General features: G+C 37.9%; 1 protein-coding gene across 2 annotated transcripts in view; it reads right to left on the minus strand.

Annotated features, from left to right (window-relative positions):
* Positions 1–24,104, minus strand: part of GRIA2 (glutamate ionotropic receptor AMPA type subunit 2) — a gene marked incomplete at both ends in the record, with an annotated part of 147,082 nt that overhangs the window by 21,408 nt on the left and 101,570 nt on the right. For both annotated transcript variants that reach the window (XM_079698102.1, XM_079698103.1), the window contains 7 exons: positions 406–604; positions 5,342–5,712; positions 6,204–6,410; positions 7,931–8,041; positions 8,719–8,823; positions 9,082–9,249; positions 23,896–24,057. In XM_079698102.1, the coding sequence (XP_079554228.1) occupies positions 406–604; positions 5,342–5,712; positions 6,204–6,410; positions 7,931–8,041; positions 8,719–8,823; positions 9,082–9,249; positions 23,896–24,057 (1,323 nt within the window). The remainder of the gene's footprint in view (positions 1–405; positions 605–5,341; positions 5,713–6,203; positions 6,411–7,930; positions 8,042–8,718; positions 8,824–9,081; positions 9,250–23,895; positions 24,058–24,104) is intronic.

Here is a 24,104-nt window from a genome sequence, read left to right on the forward strand (position 1 = left end):
GGAAAGGGCGGGGGGGGGGGGATAAATTAGGAGGTTGGGATTAACATACACTCTACTCTCTACTATATATAAAATAGACAACCAACAAAGACCTACTGTATAGCACAGGGAACTCTACTCAATATTCTGTAATAAGCTAAATGGGAAAAGAATTTGAAAAAGAATAGATTATATGTATATGTATAACTGAATCGCTTTGCTGTACAACGGAAAGCAACACAACATTGTACATCAGCTATAGTCCAATATAAAATAAAAATTAAAAAAAAACAGAAATAGAATTAGAGACAGGGATGGAAGTTACTCGCACACAGTACCTTTGTGTAGACCATGGGAGGAGGGGCAAGGGGGCACAAAGTTTAATTGCAAGAACAAAATCAGAAGTTACGAAGCAGAATCTCTTACCCTGAAAAATTCCTTAGTGGAGCCAGAGTCTAATGTTCCATAAGCAATTTCTGTTTGCTTAGAAAGATCCTCCGCACTTTCAATGGGAGACACCATCCTCTCTACGGTCAGGAAGGCAGCTAAGTTAGCCGTGTAGGAAGAGATTATGATCAGGGTAAAGAACCACCAAACTCCTCCAACAATGCGCCCAGACAGGGATCTGATAACAAGTACGAAATGGATTTGTAAAGCGAAATGAATGACCTCGTAAGAAAACAAGTTAGCAGTATTATGCAAATATCGATTTATAGGGGAATATTTAACTTTATACTTTTCAATATATCTGCTAGTTGATGATACTTGAAATTATTAAACCTTCAGGGCAAGGAGTACAGATTTGCTAGACTTGATGAGGCAGCCAGAGGCAGAACTTCAGATTCCTGAGATTCTTTCATAGTTATCATGGCCAAATAGTTTAGGGTATGAAATATCCTAACAATCAATTTCAAGAAATGTGCAAATAATCTATCCAGTGCTCATACTGCTTTATCCACTCAGGACATAAGTAAACGAACAATAGAATCTAAGATCAACAGCAAAACTCAGAACAATTTTGACAAACAAAATCAAATATCAAAAATAAAAGAGTATGTACCACAGATGTGGCTTTAAACACCGAAGAAACCCTCCTTTTAATCCAGCCAATGAAGTTCCAAAACCCTCAAAAAAGGTCCAAAATTTCATTAGGTATTGTTTTTGTGTGTGCAGAAACGTAGGTTTTAGATACAGTACAAGATAAAAATGGAAAATAGTGATACTACAGACAAAGTATGACACAAAATATTATTCTTAATGAATAAAAATCTGATGCTTCAGGGCATGGACAGCTATGACCCTGCTCCTTTGTGCCTCCTGCTTAAGAAAAAAAAGAAAACTCAAGGAGAACAAATTAGACATTTAAAAGTTTGTCAAGATATAAATTCCTAGTCTGAAATATAATAACAATATTTCTGTGACCATAAATTCTTACTTAAAATACTTTTTAAAAGCTTAATTGATTCCCAGTAATTTACTGGTAGATAAACCCTAGGTAGATAAATGTAGACATGTAGATACAGAAAGAGATATATAGGGTATTATTTGGTAAGATTTGGTGGGGTTCTACATATAATGGTATTTGAGTAGTATTAACACACCAATATAATAACTTTTTCTTTTTTGTTAATAACTCTGTTATGCCTAAAAATTAAACCTTCTACAGTGAAGAGGTAACACTTCTAAAAATTTAAATCATGAAAATGTGCAAATTTATGACCTAAACTAAACCTCCTGACAATTAATAACAAGAAATATTTTTGATGAAACATAGATACTACATCAAATTATTAGGTCGTATTTGTAGAATAAACTACTCAAGCAGTCAAGAAAAGGGGTGAAGCTAAAAGTAAAGATTTTTTAGACAAAAACATCTGCAGCTAAAATAAAAGAGAAAAAGAGAGAGAGCATGCAAGCAATGAAAAAATAATAATATAATGAAGAGCCTTTACCAGTCTCTAAGAGTTGCAAAGAATGAAACAAATACGATAGAATGGAAAAAAGTTAAACAAGTCTCACTTATATTCTGAAAAGGATATTAAATACATTTTGATTTTGGAAAAACCCTATGTAGACACAGCCACTCTCAAAATGTTCACTATTTATTCCATCACAATGGACGGTATAATTATATGACATGTACCCTATACTGAAGAGGGTAGATTCAGTATCTGACTACTCACAGTCCTTAAAACAAAACTGATTGCATGGTAATTGCTTTTGATAACATTTCAGGTTTATTTGTAATATATTTGAGAATCATTTTTATAAGTCATTCTGTTCTAGTTGTAAATTTAATTAAATATGCCTGTTTATTTAGAGTGTGTGAGATAACCCCCAAAATTTATTCAACTTGTGCATCATTCAAAACAGAAAATTCTTGAGCAATTTATTATTTACTTGTAAGTGTTTTCAAAGGATCAATTATGATTCTGAATGAGTTCCTGAGAAATTTTATTCAGAGGAGCAAATTCAATATTATGTTTCATGGTGACAGACAAAAATGTTTTTCTTTTTTTTTTTTTTGTGGTACGCGGGCCTCTCACCACTGTGGCCTCTCCCGTTGCGGGGCACAGGCTCCGGACGTGCAGGCTCAGCGGCCATGGCTCACGGGCCCAGCCGCTCCGTGGCATGTGGGATCCTCCCGGACCGGGACACGAACCCGTGTCCCCTGCATCGGCAGGCGGACTCTCAACCACTGTGCCACCAGGGAAGCCCCAAAAATGTTTCTCTAATTAAAAATAAAACTTTCATCTCTCAGTATCTGCACTAACGGAGCAAATAAATGCACATATTCTGCCATTTCTTTTTAATCTCTATTAAATAATTATTTTAAGAATGCAGTTTTTAAATCATTGAATCCTTTAAGGATATTGGGGGGGGAGGAGAAGAAAACCGGAGAATAAAAGTCAACTTTACAACAGTTTGCTCTCATAATTCTGTGGTTCTAGTCGTCACAAAGCTATAGTTAACATATTCTAAACTTAATTTCAGGCAATGAGCAATTCACTTCAATAAACCATTCTATATTAAAATTTAAATGTGTTCTACTCATATAAATGCTAGAGTTCCATATCATATTTTACTTGGAAAAAGTTGATAAATATCATTTAAAATATATAAAGAGCATCTCTAAAGTGATCTGTGGATTTCATACATTATTATTAAGTTTTTTTAGGTACTAAGCTGATCTATTCTTTCCTAATCTAGAGTTACCATCATTGCATTCTAAAAAATGATAGTTTGGTTCATTTAAAAAAAGTCTTTGAATTTGCCAATATTAGGTAGTAAGTTCAATTGGTAAATGCACATATACCATAAAGTGAAAGATACATATGCTTGAAAATTTTAATAAAGTGGATTTTGCTTATATATATACATATATATCTATTCATATATATTCTGTGGCCAAAAAAATTAAAACAAGGAAAAATATGCTATCTAAAATTGATATATCTTACCAGGAATTAAAAATGATTACATGTGAAAGTTTAGTGAGTCATGACTCATGAATGAAATCATAAGTGAAGAAAAAAGATAATATTTTAGGAAGCAGACTTGTTGAAAATTAGAATGTCACTATGTCATGGTGGACTCTGGAAAAACACAGATTAAATGTCCCTTATGCCCCAGCTCCTATGTGTCAATATGTTTTCTGATCCCAGACAAGCACTGGATGCCAAAACAATTACCTTTAGAGCCCTGATGCATGAGGAGCGGGGCAAACAAACCTGGGTCCATCAATGGGAACCCAGGTCAATATGTCCTGTGTCCTAATGAACCTTCACATGCTTCTCCTGCTTATTCAAAAGGCAGAGCATAGTTTGTGGAACCTTAGGATAACTGTCTGATATCTCAGGACTATGGTTACATCATACTTCAGGAGCCTTCTTACCAAAGATGAATCACTTCATTGTTATTTATGAGCCACAATGTTCTCTGAGATTCCAATCTGGTTAGTATTTTCCTCCTTCATCATTAGAAACTTCTTTTTATGTCTTTAAGTTCAATCAGATCAACTATAGAGATGAAACTCTGAATCTTATATGTTTTGTCAGAGGACATTATTATATATATATATAGTATGTAATAATAATTATTATATGCTATACATTAAAATTATATATCTCTCTATATACAATGCAAGTACCATTGATATAGTTCTAATTTAGTGCAGTTCCATAGAGAAGCCACAGGGAACTTGATGGAATTAAGATTGTTCAGATCCATAAAATTCATAAGAATGTGCCCTGCTATCTGAGAAGTAAGTCATTGATAATTTCTGCATACATGATATATTCCCTTTATCTTGATGGGTGGAGTATACAAAATAGATCACGGAAGATACAAAATTTTGAGCTCCACATATAGTTGTTTGAAATTAATCACTTCTTATCCCCAAAGTGCTCAAAAACAAACAATAATGAAATAGTATTTAAGAAGCTACTGCCTCTGTTAGTTATTAAGATACCCATAGAATCAAAGGAGGGTAATTGAGCCCAAATTAAAATGTGCTGGTAGATCGATAATCATATAGGCTTTAAATGTGAAAGCAATCACATTAGGAAAAGTATGATTTACTCCTCTGAAGAACCAGACATGGCTATCATTCTTAATCATGTATGTGACATGAATAAAGGCAATGTGTGTTTTGTGATATATTCATTATATTTAGGCATTCTAGGGCAGGAATTAAAATATCATAATGAGAATAGGGATGTAGGAATTTATTCCATCCTGTGTGTGTATTACGATTCAATATGGCACAAGCGTTTGTAACAATCAGCCATTATTATTACCCACCTATATATTTCTAGATACTTGGAAAATATATTATCATACATTCTTTTTAACCCAACAACCTAGCCTTTTAAAAAAACACAAATTTTATAAATATCTCTCTCATGTCATTTCCATGAGCTAATAATAGTGGGAAAGAAAAAAGAGAGAGAGATGAGATGTGTGCAAATGAAGTTTTGTCGCTTTTGTAGTTAGTAAGTAATGTTGCCCATTTTCCCATATACAGGTCTGTGGATCAACACACAGATGACTGTAAAATGAGAATATGCAGCAAAAACACGGTACCCCTCCAAGAAGGCATGGAATCATAGGAACCTTATGCATTTTATAGCCTCTCCATGGTGTGTATAATCTCACCAGGGAAATATAGGATCAACATTCAAAGAACATTGCTCAAATATTTCACAGGCTTACGCCGATGGTAAGAGTCTGTCCTTACGAGTCTTACACTGCTTGGACAGGTAGTCGACAGCTGCTAACTTCTTTACAGTGAATTCATAAACACCATGAATGTCCACTCGAGACTTAAAATGCACAAAGTTGAAGCAGGTGAGTAACCAACCTTGGCGAAATATCGCATCCTTGCTGCATAAAGGCACCCAAGGAAAACCAGAGACTATTAAAAATCCCAAATTCATTAGTTGATTCACTACTTTGTGTTTCTCTTCCATCTTCAAACTCCTCAGTGTGCCACTCGTAGGGGCTAAATCTGCTGACCAGGAATAAAACTACACTGACCCCTATGTAGGCAAAAACAATGCACATCCAGATCTCATAGGCTAAAGGATCAAGAAATGAAAACACTCCTGGTTTGGACTTCTGAGGCTTCTTGATCATGATTGATATCCCGAGGCTCATAAAGGGCTTTGAGAAATCGATCACCTCCTCTCTCACAAGGGTGATGGTTAATGGAGCAATTGCAATATCAGCTTTCTGTAAGGGAAACAAAGGAAAGTAATAGAACCAGGAGTCATGGTCAGAGAGGAATTGTGGTTACATTATTTGATCAAACGGAAGGAAAGGAAATCAGGAAAATGGGAATAATTATTTCCCTGGTGGAATCCCAGTAAATACTTAACAGAAGAAAAGCAATTTGTTCCCCAAATATCACTCCTGCTTATAAATACAGAGTACACCCTTCTGGCTTGATTATGATAACTACATCTGCCTCTATGCCTTGGCAATCTCTGAACAATGCATATGGCCCATAGGCTTCAAGACAGGTGAAATGCCTGTCTCCATCTGCATATTTGCTTCTGACTTCATCCTTCATCTTCAAATGTGCACAAGGAAATAAGACAGCATTCCTAGAGTAATGTGGGAAACCCACAATCTCAGACATTGGTACTTTTCATGGAAGGCAAGCATTCTCTCAACAAGAGTTCAAATGTAATGACTTTATCTTTGAGAAGCGCAGTACTTACCCCATATACAAGTTCTCCAACCATCCCATTCCAAATTTTCGTGTCTGCATCCCTGGCCCCATACTTGCCATCCCCAACAATGGTCAACTTGTACTTGAACCCACAATGCTTGGCTATTTCTGCAGCCAAGTCAACACAGTAGCCCTCGTAGCGCTCATTGCCTTCAAGCATTTCATGATTTTTCTTCATCATAACATATGGAGATTCCTATATGGAAAGAAAGTGCTCTAGTTGATCAAAACAACTGTGTTACTGATCTACTCTCAGCCACTAAAATCTTCTGGTTTAATTATTACCTTTAAGCCAGAGATGTTGTAGAATACAGATAGTGGAAAATACGACTGGGAAAAAATTAAGCATGATGCTTCTGATCAAAGGTCCTCATCTATTTTTCATTATATTTCATGCACATGGCTGGCACCTGGCCATACCAAAGTAAACAAGAGACTCAAAAGCACAAACTGTTAGTATGTCCCCTTGTAGTATTTGTAATCCTAGTATTTAGAGAGGAATAATGTGGTTTAACATCTGTTTTAGTCAACTCTGGATCCACCACTCTCTTATTCTAAGTTAGGGCTACCCTGACTCCAAAGAACCAGCATTCACCCAAAACCCTGTGTCACTACGAGTTCGAGGATAAGGTTCTAGTGGAAATCAGGTCCATGACCAGTGATGCCCAGACTCAAAGAGTCGTTGCCATAGTGATGTATGGAATCTACCCTCTCAGACTTGAAGCTCACTTCCTCTTTGAGATAGAATATCCTAGAATTATGCTACATGGATAGCTAGGGAGTAGCACCCCCCCCCCACTGTGAACACCATAAAAATGAAGCATGAAAACATGACTCAACACCAGCCCCCAAATTTTCTCCTCTGGAAAGTGGCACTGAGGATATTTGGGGTTCAGTGAGACACCTCCTCTCAGTGGCATGATTCAGGCAAAAATCCTCAAAGGTCTAGCTTACATTTATTAGGGCTTTTCCAAGTGCTAACCAGTATTCTTATCCAAATCCCTTATTAACCTATGTTTTCTTCTCAATATTGTTACCATAATGAATCTCACAAATTCACTACATCACAACTTAGTAAAACAAAATCAGACTGTTTTGCTACAAAATCACGTATTTCCTCCATTTCATTTCCCCAACAGCTTCTTGTCATAATCTACATCTGCCATCCATCTATCCAAAGCCTCGACATTCAAGATCCAGTTCAATTTTGTCTCATCCAGCCAATATACATTCACTTAGCACTAGCTATGTGCCAACTACTGTGTTGAGACTCGGAGTTAAAAAGAAGGGAGATCACCCTTGTCTTTCAGGAGTTCACCTTTCCACACGAATATAGAGAAGTTGACAACACTATTAAACCATGTAACAAATGTAAGGACAGAATGGACCCAGAATCGTGTGGGAGTGGAAAGATAAAACATGGGAGGAATACAAGGAAGGCTCTTCCAGGCTTGCCCTAGGTGTTCACCCGTGTGAGCACCAGGTTACCAATTATCTGTGAAGCTGAAGTTCAGTCCTGAAGAGGATAAGACGTATTCTGAGTGCTGTAGCTCTTGTTTGTGAGTCCTTCTGACAGAATAAGCATGCAGCGAATGACTAAAACATTCAAAAGCATCACCGTATCAGTTATTCTCCTAAATATAAGCAGCGATTCTAGTTGACAGATATTTTTCTTAAGAAAAATAATGTAAAACAGAGGCATATGTAGCGAATTACCAAAATTGTAGTGACGACCACAGTCTTATTCTCAAGCCCAGAAGTATCATTTCCAGAAGGGAGTTCGGTGAGAGTAACAACCATTTTGTCAACTTCGCTCCAGTACCCGATCTGCAAAAGGGTACAGAAGGCGGGCACCTGGACATATGACCTTCCTACTGGCAAAGCATTGAGTTATTTTAAAACCCATGTTTGAATCTGAAATTACACCTACACTAACTAGGCTTGTTCTAAACAGAGATGTACCTTTTATGCATGTGAATCTAATAGCAATAGAAAGAGACTATAAAAATAAACAAACAAAAACAATTCTTAGAAATGGCTTGTCTCTTCATGTTCACTTTTCATAGTCTCCAAGGGTAATTTGTGTGGGAGTGATCATATAGAAACATAAATAAAATCCAAACAATGGCATTTCAGCCATAACAGAAGGAAAAAAAAATGTTGACTTGAACAGTTACATTCACAATTGCACCAGCTATGTTTGGTCTCCCGAAACATAATCTTTCAGCAACAGTTCTTTTTCTTCTCATTAAACTCTTTTTCTACCTCTGTCTAAAAAAAAAAGTATTATAGTTTTATTTATTATATCTTAAAATTACATTTCAGTGTTACTTACCAGAAATAAATAGAGTTTATTTAGCAAACATATTTTAAAATATGTGTTTCTGGAAGTTGTTGAATCCAGCTATGTGAATATGTCTCCAGGATTCTGGAAGATGAGGTGATGGGTTCACTAACTCACCTCCTCACACAGAGAGAATGTCTTCAATTCACTAATGATTTACCTTCCGTGGCCCATTCGTTTTGAGCTCCATGATGTTAATTGTATAATTTATTCTTTTTCCATTCTGGTCAAACTTGATATTTCCTGAGAGACCTTCAACCTGCACCTAATGAGGAAATGGGAAAGGAGCACAATTATAAATTCACTTCCACCAGATACAGAGTGGTTGGCCAGATGACTCTCCCGGGATGCAAGTCAAGAAAACGACACTTATTAGGTTTCTGCTCTTCAACCTACCTTTGTGTAGTTAGGAAATAATATTCCCTCTTTATAAAACAGGAGGGATAAAACAAAAATGACTAATTCAGCAGGAAAAAATAGTGGCCAACGTTAAGTCACATTACAATCATTTTCAGTGACTGACCTGTTTGAGGGCCCTTTCTATTTCTACCCCTTGTCCCCAGGGCACAGCTGGGTTTGCCAGACAGTCTCCTGCATTCCCCCTTCGGGAGATTTCAATTCTCTGCTTCCGTAGGTTTCGAAAAGCTTCGGTCATCACTTGAACGGCGTCATAGGTCAGAGCAGAAGTATACTGAAAAGTACCACACACATTTCATAAGAATGGGAGAAAATTCAGAGGCTCACTGTACACTGGCAATCAAGATTCCAGTTGCCCACCATACATACCATATCAGGGTCCAAGAATTTAGGCACAATTTCTATCTCTAGAAACCTAAGAATGTAAGAGTAGTAGTATGGAATATTGGAACTATGGTCTGTCCCTTTGATTCTAAACATTTTCAATTATATTAACTTCTCATCTATTTCAGGTGAGACTTTTCATAATAATTGTGTTGATGTTTTCACTTTTGTTTTTGTTTATCTAACTAGTTTCTCATTAGAGCATCACGTTATGGCCTGACATGGTGATATAGGAAATTATGAAATTAACAAATCAATATTTCTCCACTGTCTAATGAGAGATTCACCTGGCAATATGGAAAGAATACTGATCATTTTGGGGATCCTTAATCTCTAACTCCACCCTAGTGATGTTCATATAGGTCTGCAGTGATCTTTTGAGTGCTTGTTTTTAAACTCTCCTAGGTGATTATGATACTCAATTAGAAGAACAACCAAACTTCATGATTTCTAGGTCCCCTGAGGCTTCAATAATCTATGATAATACTGGTTACAAGCTTATGGTATTCAGATCCCAGTGGGGCAGTAGGATTATTTTAGGAGCCTGGGGCTAAGCAGAAAAAAACTACTATCAATACATGTGTACTAAGCATGGTCAGGGGCTGGATAGGTATTATTATGGCATGTGTATATACTGCCATTTATCTACGTTTGATGCTGCTGCCAATAATGATAAATCACATTGTAACATAAAAGCTTTAATTACTGCTGAGGAAATTTCTGTTATTCAGTCTTTAGGTAACAAAAGTACAGTGAAGCTGGGGGGAAAATGCCATATCATACTGATTTTGTGACACTCTAAAATTTTTGACCACAAATCCAATACAGGACCTTGACATTTCCAAATAATCCTCCTCTTTCTTCAGTAACTTGGTTCTTCCACTTTCAAAAGTGACTATTCTATGCCTTCCTTTTATCTTCTCTATACACATCTATACATTTCTCTTTCTCTCCTGCTGACTCCCCTGCCTTCCCGGTCGCCAAGAATATAGAAGCCAACAGACAGAACCAGCTGACCTTTCCACCAAAAACTACCAAGCTCCACCTTCCCTCCGTCTCCCTCCTGAGCTGGCATCACTCGAGATGGCCACTCCCCTTCTTCAGGACAGCCACTCCAGCCTCACACTGACCCTGCCCCTCATGCCCCTGAGGACATTTTTTCTGCACTTATACTCTCAATATCCCACATCAGCCTTTTTTCTCTATTGGATCATCTCTATTAGCAATTCTACTGCTCCAGTATCTCCTACCACAAGTAAAAGAAGAAAACAATAGGTTAGGTAGGTAGATTTGATAGATAGGTGGATGATGATGATAGACAGATAATAGATTAGATAGATAAATATCGATAGATATAATAACTGCTTTTTAGGTCCATATCTCCTTCCAATTTCCACCATCCTTTTCTGTTTCCTTCACAAGAACATTTGTTAAGACAGAATTTCTAAGTTTTCCATTTCACATCACCCTCCTTGCTCTCTCTAAGTTATCTCATTCAGTCCATGGCTTTAAATTGCATCCATACACTCGAACATGACTTCCTCATCAGTGTCCTTCCTGCCCAGCCCACCCAGTCACTCTCCTTCATGGGACCTTGTTTATTCCCTTCATAGTCTCTACCAGCATCTGAGTATCTTCTTCACGCATTCTTTGTCTACTTCATCTCTCCTCCCCACCAGAACAGTTACTCTAGGGAAACAGAAAACTTATGTCACCACTGAATTCTCAGAGCCCAGGGCACAGTTGGGCACACTGAAGAGAATTAATAGGAAGGAACGAAAGAGGAAGGAAGGAAGGAAGGAAGGAAGGCCAGAATTTTGATACTGACTCTATCTTTATGGGACTCACATTTCCTCCCAGTTCAGTGAAAAGATACATAAACAGATAATTGCAATATATCATTAGAGTGTTATAAATCGGTCCAGTGGTGGAGAGATGCCTGCGTTGTTTATTCTTAATATGAGAGATGGTACAATAAAGCAAATGAGAAAGTAATTTATGTGGTATGAATTATCCTCTCCTCACATCCAGAAATTGTTCTGAGCTTTTAATGCTAAAAATGGTAATGTGAAATTATCACTTAATCTTGCATGAAATAGTTTAGTGGAATCAGTTTCATTTTATCCCATGAATGAATCAAATTTGATGGGAAATTTGGTAAGAAGAAAGAAGAAAACGAAAATGATTTCGAGCCCACAGAACGGTGATTGATGATGTTAACTGTGATAAGATATTCACATTTACTGCTAAATTTTCTTAAGCAATGTCACTGCAGGCCTATTCGCGAGTCCTTCTTGACAAATCTAGATTATCTCCTGGATGGCTGCAGTTAAGTTTCCTGGAAACACCTCTACTAGATGGATCTAAATAAAACCCATCACTATATTTTCCAAAATCTGCAACCTCTTCCTTCAAACTGTACATGCAAGATATTAGCAAAATATACTGTTGCATATCCATTTAGGCAACTTATATTCTTTGATTGAAAATGTAATTTTCAATTACTAGGAACTTATCCTGAGAAAATATTCTCAAATACAGAGAATTTTCACACAAGATATTCATTTCAGTATCATTTGTAATATGCAAAAATTAGAAGGAACCTAGATTTCCGAGAGTAAAGGAACGTTTAAAAACCATGCTTTCTGGGACTTCCCTGGCAGTCGAGTGGTTAAGACTTCTCCTTCCAGTGCTGGGGGTGTGGGTTCAATCCCTGGTCGAGGAGCTAATATCCCACATGATTCACAGCCAAAAAACCAAACCATTAAACAAAAGCGATATTGTAACAAGTTCAGTAAAGACTTTAAAAATGGTCCACATCAAAAAAAAATTCTTTAAAAAATAATACACTATGCTTTCTCCCTTGTGGAAGTATTATGTAGCCATTAAAAAGTTCTACTAATAACAATTTGTTACAATACAAATACGGTTAGTTATAAAATAAGTGAAAAACAGTATTACAACTAAAGTTTTTTCAACAAGAAGTGAGAGTAATAAACAATGCTTATATCTCTTCAACAAAAAAAGGAAAGAAAAATAAACAAAATGGTTAGAATAACAGGGAGGAAACATACATGATATTTCTTTTCCAAGTATTCTACAATAACCATGTACCTTTTTTAAAAAACTGTATTATATCAAAAGCATTGTTTTAAGTCATATCTACTTAGGAAAAGACTTCTTGGAGAAATAGAGATATCACATCAGCTTTTTCCTGCCTCACTTATATAACTGCCTCTATTCTCCTAGAGGAATAAAAAACAATTAGTTTGTTTTCTTATACAGCAATCTATCCACTGCTAATTTAATTCTTATAATGAAGTTTAGGTCACTGAATCAGAAACAGAAACCTGTACTGCAGTTTGTATTTGAGAGTAATGATCATAGTTAAAAGGCAGACTCTTCCTTCAGTTACCCTGCTCACATTACTATGAGAAATCTATAAAGCCATCTGCTAAATATTTCAGAGATCTATAAATGTTGGTGAACTACATTAAAAAATAAGATGAGGCTGAATGAACTAAAAGTATTTAAGTCCACGCAGTGTGTTATCATTATGACTCAGGGCATGAGCTCACTAAGAAGAAAAATCCTTTCAACCTTTTTCAAATGTTCAAATCTAATCAAGTCTCAAGCCTATTATCACTGTGAATTAAAAGTCACAATCATAGACACAATTCGGGGCTGAGAGAAAATCAACAGCTTCTGTATCCGTATCTCTTTCTTGTTTATGTTCTGCATATGTGGCTCATTTATTTTTCTCAACAAATATATCACGTTTTTGATTGGACAGTTAAATATTTCAGTTTTATTCTACCATTCACTAAACTAGATGTAAATTCATTTGAAGGGAACGTGATGGCGATGTAAGATCTCCTTCTTCGAAAACAAATGCATCATCTCTGCCCTGATGTTTGTGTTCTGTGAAATCACTCAGCTGAGTTGGAAATTTATATCTCAGTGGGGACCATTATGTTCTGTGTTGCTATATCACAATCACTCCTATCCACACTTGAAGAAGAAATCTGGGAAAACGTTTTTATGGTCCATTTTCCAAATGTGCTTTTTATTCCATTTCAAATGTATCTTTATTGAAACTTATTTTTCAAAAATAAAATAAAATATGCATTTTTTTCAAAAATAAAATATGCATTTTAAACATTTTTGTTATGCCCAATAGTCATCAGATATTATTCAATAATGCATTACTATAATCACTGATACCTGAAAGGGTAGTCTTACAGCCAAAAAAAAAAAAAGAAAAAGAGGAGATGAAAAGGAGTTCTATATACATTTCAAATTTAATGAATATTCAAAGAGGATGAATAGGCTATAATATAAAATTTTATGGATCTTCATAATGACAGCACCTATTCTGAAACATGTTACCTGCACGGTGTGAAGATAGAAAAAAATATATACCATTCAAAAAGGAAGTACTAGGCTTTAGCATTATGAAAGTGTTACAAAATTTCCTATGAATGGCCACTTTCCAAATATTCATTGATACTTGAAATTGAACTGAGTATAGTTTAGAAAGCATGGAATACAGCACCTTCTGATTTCTATCAGGGCTGCCTCAAGTCCTGATTTTACCATTTACAGCTCTGTTGCCTTGAGCAAGTTAACTAAAGCATCAGTGTCTGAAGTTTCTTATCAATGAAATAAGGAGAACAATGTCTGCTCTACATCATTGTAGTGTTGGAAAGGAAGGTGAGGGAGAAAGGAAGAATCCATGTTGACCTAGTTCTCTACAAGCCAAACCTGAGTTGGATAATTTCCTAGTAAGTCCTTTAAAAAAAAGAAAGAAAGAAAGAAACAAAAACCTCTATGCAACAAATATTTTATTCCAATTTTATAGATGAAGATTGCAAGTTACAAGTTATATTTTTCTCAGGGTCACAAAAATATGTGACGAAGGTGGAGGAATTTGAAGTAATGAGGGTGACTGACCTTCCTGGTTTGCCTGGGCCTGTCCCAGTTTTGGATCAGAAAGTCTGGAGTCCCAGGCACACTGGAACTGTTGGTCCCCTTATTTGGCAAATTCCACATCAAATGAATAAAGTTACAGGAAAGGAGAAGCCGGATGAGTTGAAAAATATGCTAAAAATGCAAGTTATTAACCAGCAAGTTTGCCTTCTTTTTTCCTTTTATTATGATCTAACTCGTTCAAGACTAGCTTGTTTTTACAACGTTTTGAAAACTGCCATCCTGATCTACAAGAGTCTTGGATCCAATAAGTTCAGAAGATGGTTCTCATGTTGGCATATTAAAGGCCCTGAGAAATACTGCAGTAACAATTCCTATTCCTGTTTAACTTTGTTTGGTCAGCATTGCCCAAATGAATTACCATTTAAAATTTTTCCTTAACATCAATTACTTTCCATAAAAATAGCATTTATGTAACATACTTTGGGCTGTAAGTTTTATACACTGATAAATTTTACATAATCATTTTAAAAATGGCATCAATTATTTAGTTAAAATTATTATCAACAGAATGATATCTCCCTAGAGAATCTTACACAACATAACAATTCTCAGTTTCTCCATTACAAAATTATCAACATAGTCAAAAATGATGAGCTCTAGGAAAAATAACTAAACTTATAAGAAAATTTTAGAAAGTCTTTTTTTTTTAAACTTCTTGGCAATGGCCTAGAATCAACTAAAGCCATAGAAAAGAAAAAAAAAAACATTATTATGAAATACATTATAAACTTAAAATTATTCACTTCTCTTCATTTCAAATTCAACTGAAGTCTAACCTCTGGAAAAGACCTGTCTGTGATAAGGTCATCGTTAATTTCCTCTAAGCCCTTTGAACATGTGACCTTTGTAGCTTCACTGCATAAAACTGCAAAATCTTCAGTAAGACTAAACATCACTGGAGGAACAGGAACTCTCACTCATTGTCGGTGGAAACACAAAATGGTATATGGCTACTTTGGGAGACAGGTTGTTTCTTACAAAACTAAACAGACTCTTACCTTGTGATCAGCAATCACACTCCTTGGCATTTACCCAAAGGAGCTGAAAGCATATGTCCACTCAAAAACCACCACATGGGGGTTCATAGCAGCTTCATTCACAATTGCCAAAACTTGGAAGCAACCAAGATATTCTTCAATAAATGAGTGGATAAATAATTTGGGGTACATGCAGACAATGGAATAAGATCAGCACTACAAAGGAGCAAGCTACCAAGCTACGCAAAGACAAGGAGGGACTTTAAATGCATATGACTAAGTGAAAGAAGCCCATCAGAAAAGGCTACAGACTATATAATTCCAACTATATGACCTTCTGGAAAAGGCAAAACTATGGAGACAGTAAAAACTACAGAGACAGTGGTTGCCAGGGGCTGGGGGGAGGGAAAGATGAACAGGTGGAGCCACCTTTAGAACAGTGAAGATGCTCTGTCTGAAACCATAATAACGAAAGCATGTTATTGTCCATTTGCTCAAACACGTAGAATGTACAACAACAAGAGTGAACAGTAATGTAAACTGTAGACCATGGGTAATTATGACGTGTCGATGAAGGCTCATCAATTCTAACACATGTATCACTCTGTGAGTGGAGTTGATATTGGAGGAGGCTGTGCAAGTGTAGGAGAAGAGGATATACGGGAAATGTCTGTACTTTGTGCCCAGTTTTGCTGTGAACCTAAACCTGCTCTACAAAAATAAAGTCTTAATTAGAAAGCTAATAAAAACTCAACATCTTTAGTAAGCACACAAGCTGTATCACATTTCCAAGGGGGAAAAGACAGCTCCACTGGCAGGACACCACCATTAACATCCTTTTTTATCATTCTCTATGAATAATAAAAATAATGTTTAATACATTGGGGAGAAAGACTCTTGAATGTAAAAAGAATATATTAAAAACAGCATATCTTTGCCTAAATTAGCCAGATTGGCTATTGACCCTGATGAAAATCTTGCTTAAGGACCAAGACTTTTACATTCTGAAACTCTAGATTCACTTAGGGATTCAAATTTTCAGCTAAAACGAATCAGATTCATCAAGATAGATAAAAGATACTCAAATCAACACAGTGTTTGGTTTTGATCCACCCTTTTTATCCACCCTAAGAAAAGAAAAGGCTTTTCTTAGAGGCAGATATTTTACTTTGGTGGTTGCATACGTTCCCACCCCCCGATGCTGCCCACTTCTTAGGCACCTTCTAACAGGTGAAAGTTCCTTATTGTTTGTAGTCTATGAACAACAAAACCAATATTTTTCAGGGTAATTTAAGGTTTGATTTCAGCAGAGGTGACCTGCTGAGAGTCACTACAATCTTTAAGAGACAGAGGAGCCTCTTGAGGGTCATAAATTTGGCAAAAATTAGAAATGTTAGCATATGCTTTTGCATGCCTAAATTTGCACGTCACATGATCATGGTATTAGAGATTTGGGAGAATTCTCAGAGATCGTGGACATTTATTCCCTTTGCAGACAAAGAAATGTGGACCTGAGATGAACCCAGATATCCTGCATTATAATTCAAGCAGTGGTAATGTATTTTTATTTTTCACGGTGTAAGATGTATTGCAATGGCTTAATAAATTATTTTTCAAGTAATTTTTATAAAATATGTAATGTTATCAATATCAAATTTTCAATTTATGGGTTCATTTCAGTCATAAACACTTTTTTTTTTTTTTTTTTTTTGCGGTACACGGGCCTCTCACTGTTGTGGCCTCTCCCGTTGTGGAGCACAGGCTCCAGACTCGCAGGCTCAGCGGCCATGGCTCACGGGCCCAGCTGCTCCGCAGCATGTGGGATCTTCCCGGACCGGGGCACGAACCCTTGTCCCCTGCATCGGCAGGCGGACTCTCAACCACTGCGCCACCAGGGAAGCCCATAAACACACTTTTTAAACCACAAAACATAACGGACTAAACTTGTCAAGCCTCTTTTTTGTTGCATGTCAAAATATTTTAATGTTCATTGTAGGGGACTACAGTGTGCCAGCAGTGGGTTTGGTCAGTTAAAACATTCGAGAAGCAGAATTAATTCTATGAAGCCACCAGGGTACTATTTAATGCACAGCACTAATTACCGAACTCAAAAAGATTATGCTATTTCCAGACAGGTCTAATAAGTCTCTTAGGATAGCAATTAAGAAAGTTCGAATTGCTGCTTTAAGTCTTTTCCTGAGTAAAACGGGATTCTTGCAGGAAAGCTATTATTTAAGTGGCACACAATGTCAGTCCTGTGTTAGGGTTGAATTCCTTGACACTGGTAGGCCCGGCAGACACAAGTCAAACTAGGTTCAAACTGTCCACTTGACAAGGTAGAATGGATGGTTACATCTTACAGGTTGTTGAGACCCCAAAAACCCTGAAAATCCATCTCAAAATAGAAATATGTGTAAATTAGGTTGGAGGTAGGGCAAATCACCTCTATCATCTGCCTCTTTGTCAACATCTTTTTGAGGAAGGTAAAATTCTCCCTTTAATTGTCCCATTTAAACCCAGGCGCCACGATGGTTCAGGTCTGATTACTACAGAATTTTCTGTTTCATCCTGTAAAATAACAGGACTTTTCTTCCACGGCTGAGTAAAAAAACACAACAGATGCTAAGGGCAGGAATTTGAACCCCATCCTATAGCAATGATAATTACTTATTTTCTTCTTTCTCTGTGACGATATTTTCAAAGTGTTGCCCTAGTTTTCTCTTTATTCCTCTTCATTTCAGCAAACCTCTGTTCTGTGCCTTCCGTGCAAATCCTGGCATGAGACGAGGGACCAATAAGACAGAAGGAATGAAGGAGACTGCTTTTCTGAGTCTTGTTTTCCATCCACAAATACCTCTCAGCTGAATTTATATTAATACATTATAAATGAACGGTTGTGATTTTTGTGATTATTATTTCTAAAGAAATGGAGAGAACTGGCAACAAATCCATTTATTCCCTCCCTCCTCAGACCACAGCCACCATTCAGACAACTGACAGCCGTTGTCTGCATTGTTCCTGCATCGCCCTAAAAGCTTTCCTGCCACCAAGTTCTCTTGTCGCCAGGGCAGCCCATAATCTTCCTGTTTCAAAACCGTGGTGATGGCTCTCCTCTAGGGGGTCCTTGCTGCTCTCAGAATGAGATTAAACATTCCTTAGTAGGTCAAAAAGGCACTCAAGATCTGGAGCCTGCATATTTATAAGTATTATTTCTCAGAATTCCCCCCAAACACCTCTGTTCAGCCTCCAGCCTTATAGAAATATTTATATTTTCCTTGCACACCAGACTTTAATTTCTCATTTTCTCTATGGGAAGTTATTGTCCCTTCTTTTTCCTAATACCTACCTCTCCTTCAGGTTTTAAATTCCATATGATTTCCTCAAAGAAGGAAGCCTTTTCTTATGTCTAGAACTGGGGTTAGGAGCCTCTTAAGGGTTTTACCACAGAACTTTTGTTTTCCTCTATCTGTTCATTCAGAAAGCCTTTACTAAATAGCTGCTCTGTGCCAGGCCTTATTCTAGGAGACTGGGAGTGAACAAAATCAGTGAACAAACAAACACCAACAAAACTTCCCTGCCCACATGTCACTTACTTTCAAGATGGAGGAGACAATTAACAAGGTAATGAATACATTCATTATAAATACAGTACACTAGGAGCTATTGAAGGGAAAAATACGAAAAAGCTGGAGCAGGGCAGGGGGATGGAACACACCCTAATGGGTGAGAGATTGCAAGTTTAAATAGAGAAGCTGCTTCTGGGGTCCTTAAGGAGATGGAAACTGAACAAAGAGCTACAGAGGGCAGGAGGCTTAGCCTTGCAGATGCTAAGGGCAGAAGAGTCCAGAAGAGGACAGAGCCAGTGCAAAGGCCCTGAAGTGGGAACGTGTCTCCCGTGCTTAAAAAATGGCAGAATAATACATGCACCCCAATGTCCAGAGCAGCTCTATTTACAACAGCGAAGACATGGAAGCCACCTAAGTGCCCACCGACAGATGACTGGATAAAGAAGAGGTGGTACATATATACAATGGAATATTACTCAGCCATAAAAAAGAATGAAATAATACCACTTGCAGCAACATGCATGGACCTAGAGATTATCATACTAAGTGAAGTAAGTCAGAAAGAGAAGGACAAATACCGTATCATATCACCTATATGTGGAATATATAAAAACGGTACAAATGAACTTATTTATAAAATAGAAATATATTCACAGATATAGAAAACAAACTTATGGTTACCAGGCAGTGATGGGGGGGATAAACTGGGAGATTGGGATTGATATATACACACTACTATATATAAAATAGATCACTAGTAAGAACCTGTTGTAGAGCACAGGGAACTCTACTCAATACTCTGTAATGACCTATATGGGAAAATAACCTAAAAAAGAGTGGATCTATATAACTGTATAACTGAGTCACTTTGCTGTGCACCTGACACTAACACAACATTGTACATCAGCTATAGTCAAATAAAAATTAAAAAAAAAAAAAAGAACTGGCAGAAAGGCCACCGTAGCTGAAGCAGAGGGAGTGAGGGGAGGGCCCAAGAGAGGAAGGTGGAGCATGCAGGGCTTCATGGCCAGTGGGGTGAGTCTGGTTTGCACTGCTGTGGTATGGATGGCCACAGGGTTGGGGGCCTGGAGAGCAGCAGGGACATAATGTAATTTACAATTTAAAAGGACCACAAGCATGGGAGAGAGAGGGGTCAGTAAGGAGGCAGGGAACCTCGTCTAGGAGATCATTGCAGTAACCCGGCAGCAGGGCCACGGGGGCTGGATTTAGGGTGGGTGCAGAAGAGGAGTAGTGTTTCCTGACAGACTGGATGTGGGCCACCAGGTAAGAGAGGGATCCGGGACACTTGCAAGTCCTTGGCTGAAGGAACAGCTGAAAAGATGGGGTTGCCATCAACTGAGAGGGAAGGGTTGTTGTAGGAATAGTTTTTCAGGGGATGAAGAGGGAGCAGGGGTGGAAGTCAGAAGCTGAGAATGCGTTGATATTAACGCATCAGTAAGACAACTTCCACCAAAGTTAATACAAGGTGATTGCTGGTTTCTAGCCTGAAGACGATCAACCCCTTGAAGACTGGAACTTTGTCTTTTCTCTGACACCTAGAATAGTGACCGCTTGCCAAGTAAAAACTCAGTAAAATGTATAGTGAATTGATGAATGAATAAGTGAATACTGCCCCAAATTAGCACATTAGTGAAAGAGAGTCAGATTTTAAATCTCTAGAGTTATTTTTGGTACAGGATATAAGAATGAAGAAATTTAACATTTGCAATTTATATTCAGTGGTTATTAAAATATGTTAAATATTGAAACATAAGGTTTTACTTGTATTTATTGAATAAGATTGATTTTAATTAGGAAGCTGTGGAAGGTGCATTAACTTTCAAGGAAGACTAGAAGTTTTAAATAATGCTTAATTTAATAGTCTCACAACTTGATATAAATTATATAATTTCCAATGTCTAACCATGGAGAGGACTTGATGTAATGAATCATATTTTTACAGGCTTTTAGCCTATAGCATAAGTTTACGATTTAAATTATCTAGCAACATACCTGATACAGTCAATGACCCAAAAGAGAATGTAAAAAGAGATAACCGCACTCGAGATATTTTCACTTGGACAGATGATGTATGCTTGTTTGTATTAGGAAATGGTATATCGTTCCCTATCTAGTTTTTCTTCCTTTCTTCTGCCCGTGAAACAATCATGAGAGAAACAACCATCAAAGTCCTGTCTTGGAATCACTCTTTACACCTGTTCACAACTCACTCCTCCCGAGTTCCCTGGACCTGTTATGCCATTGCATAGCTCACGGGCAAAGCCCTGCTCGGGCGTCCTACATCTGGAAAGCCTTCTACTGTACTGTTCTAATCATGTGTAGGAGCTGCCACAGTTTACATGTATCACTCTCTATTATATTTGCTTACTGGCATGTATGTATCCTGCATAAGACTTTGGATTATCAAAGGCAAGCGTCGTTCTTTAAAAATATATTGAGTTCCCGGCTGTCTAGTACATGAGCGATATGCCTCTGTGTTAGGATGAACTCCCACCCAAAGGCACATCCTCCACACAGATTTTCAGTACTTTTTATCAAGCTTCCAGGACCATATAAGATATATCTCCTACTGGCACCTTTGTTTCCAAAGCTGTGCTAAGTAAGTCTTTGTAAATGTTGTTCAATTTTTGGGCTGAGGGTCAAAAAGTGACTGAGAGCTTACTTTTTGGGGGGTGGAGCATGAAGTAGAAAAGAACAGCTTTATTTCTTTGCCAGGCAAAGGGAGCCACAGCAGGCTCGTGCCCTGAAAAACTGTGTGTCCCAACCCTGAAAGGTTTGGTGAAGAGTTCTGTAGCAATGGTTCTAGGGCGGGGTTGCTGATAAGGACCAGGGTGTGTGCAGGGCCTGAATTCCTTTAATCTGGTCTCCAGGACCTTCCCTGAGTTCCAACCGGCAGGTTCAAACAGCCACTAATCAGGGAAGGGAGGGGATGCAGAGACAAGGGAGGGGCAGTCAGGAAACAACAGTGCAGCCTTGGGGCAGGGTCCTTATACTACCTCAAGGGATACACAGAACATGGAAGAGGCTGTGTTTTGTTTTGTTTTGTTTTTAATGTTTATTGGAGTATAATTGCCTTACAATGGTGTGTTAGTTTCTGCTGTATAACAAAGTGAATCGGCTATACATATACATATATCCCCATATCGCCTCCTTCTTGTGTCTCCCTCCCACCCTCCCTATCCCACCCCTCTAGGTGGTCACAAAGCACCGAACTGATCTCCCTGTGCTATGCAGAATACCATATGCTAACACACATATATGGAACAACAAAAAAAAAAGTTCTGAAGAAACTAGGGAAAAGAAGGGAATAGAGACACAGACCTATTAGCAAGGCTGTGTTTTTAAACTTTTAAGCCTATGCTCTTTGCGGCGCCCCACAAGGAAGGGCCATCACGATCTTTCTGAAACTTGTCAGAAGAAGCCAAAAGGGAGCCGTTCTGGAGGGAAATGTTACAGCCAGAAGGGAGCAAAGAAAGGTCACCAACAGAGTGAACTCTGGTGCTAGGTCTCAGCAAAAATGTTAGCAGAATGCATTGCCAAAGATCTCTTATCCCCTAAATCTGCTTGCGCTTTGAGGCATAGCATGTGAACTTTAATAATGATATGACTTCCATGAGAAAAAAATCATCTCCTTTCGCTTTCATCCTTCTCACAGCCAGCAGCAGTGGGAGGCTACACGATGACTAGCAGAGTGTTCAAAGGAACATCAGTCACATCTGAGGGTGAATGCCACATGCACGCTCCATCAGAGAACTTCACTGGCAGCACATCTGGATGCAGGGAAGCCTGCAATCCCAGGGGATGTGGGCCTCAGTCAGACCCCTGCTGAACACAGGAGGAGACAGACATGGATGGGGGTCCCCTCCCTTCTAAGCAGCCCTGTAAAATGGTGGCATGCCCACACGCCCTCAAGCCCTTTATAAATGTCTATGTGCTGAATCTCAGTCAAGGTCACCAAACAAGAAGTCACCTACTTTAGAGAAAAAATTAGCTCCGGGCTATGCTTTAACATCCTATGGGATGCTTTCCTAAATTTGACATTGAATTAATAGGATCCATTTACACACCCCAAAGTAGAAAACTTTAAAGTTTCTAATTCTTATCTAGCACCAGTCTCACAGTCAGATGTAAAGTTAAAGCCAAACATATCTGTTCTTTTCAATTTGTGCAGAAAACAACAACAAAACTTCTCCAGGATGTATGAACATAACTATGAGAGCAACTGAAATGACACTGTCCCTGACTGGCTCTTGCACAACCTACATTATAATTCATAGATAGCATAGATAAACAGATCACTGTACATTTGACAATATTCTGCAGCTTTTATTTTTCATAAACCTAGTCTCAAAAAGTGAACATGATCTCATCTCACTCGCTCTTCCTCCCTCAGGTTTTACTCTTATCTCTGCTCTCAATCAGGTGATGAACAGAAGAAAAAGAAAACCCTTCCTATCAACAGCAGAAATATGTCATATTTGGAGGTAAATATATGCATGTATGTATATACACAATAAAGTACACTGAATAAACCAGTGACGACCTCAAGGTGTCCAGACATACAGAGAATAGAATGTGAGTCTGGATAGTGCTTATTACAGAGCAGTGCATGACATTTAGCATTCAAAGTTTCTTTGATTACATAAAGCATTATATCTATTTTGTTAATTATGAAAACAAATTGAGACTTTTGTCTTCTTCCTAAGGCGTCCCAGAGAACAGGCTACTCACCAGCAGTTGGATAGAGATAGAGATGAGGGTGGAGGGGGATGGGGAGGGGAGGGGGAGAGGAGGGGAGGGGGAGGGGAGGGGAGGGGGAGGGGAGGGGAGGGGGAGGGGAAGGGGAGATGGAGGTGAAGATGGAGATGGAGGTGAAGGAGGAGGTGAAGATGGTGGACGTGGAGGTGGAAATGGAGATGGAGGTGGAGGCGGGGATAGACATGGTGATGGAGGTAGAAGTAGATCCTGATAGATATGTACCTTAATTGTAGTCGTGTGTGCTCCAGGGTATTCTTTTTCTTCCAGTGTTGACCATCTTTCTATAAACTTAGATACCATGGAGTCATCATAGTCCACTATCTGAAATCCAGAGACGTTTGCACCTCCAAACTGAATTTTTAATAGGTCTCCATCGGTAAATCCCTGGACAGAGAACATATTTATGTCATGCTTTCTATTAAGAACCAAAT

The sequence above is a fragment of the Hyperoodon ampullatus genome, assembly GCF_949752795.1.
Source record: "Hyperoodon ampullatus genome assembly, chromosome: 1".
Lineage (NCBI taxonomy): Eukaryota > Metazoa > Chordata > Mammalia > Artiodactyla > Ziphiidae > Hyperoodon > Hyperoodon ampullatus.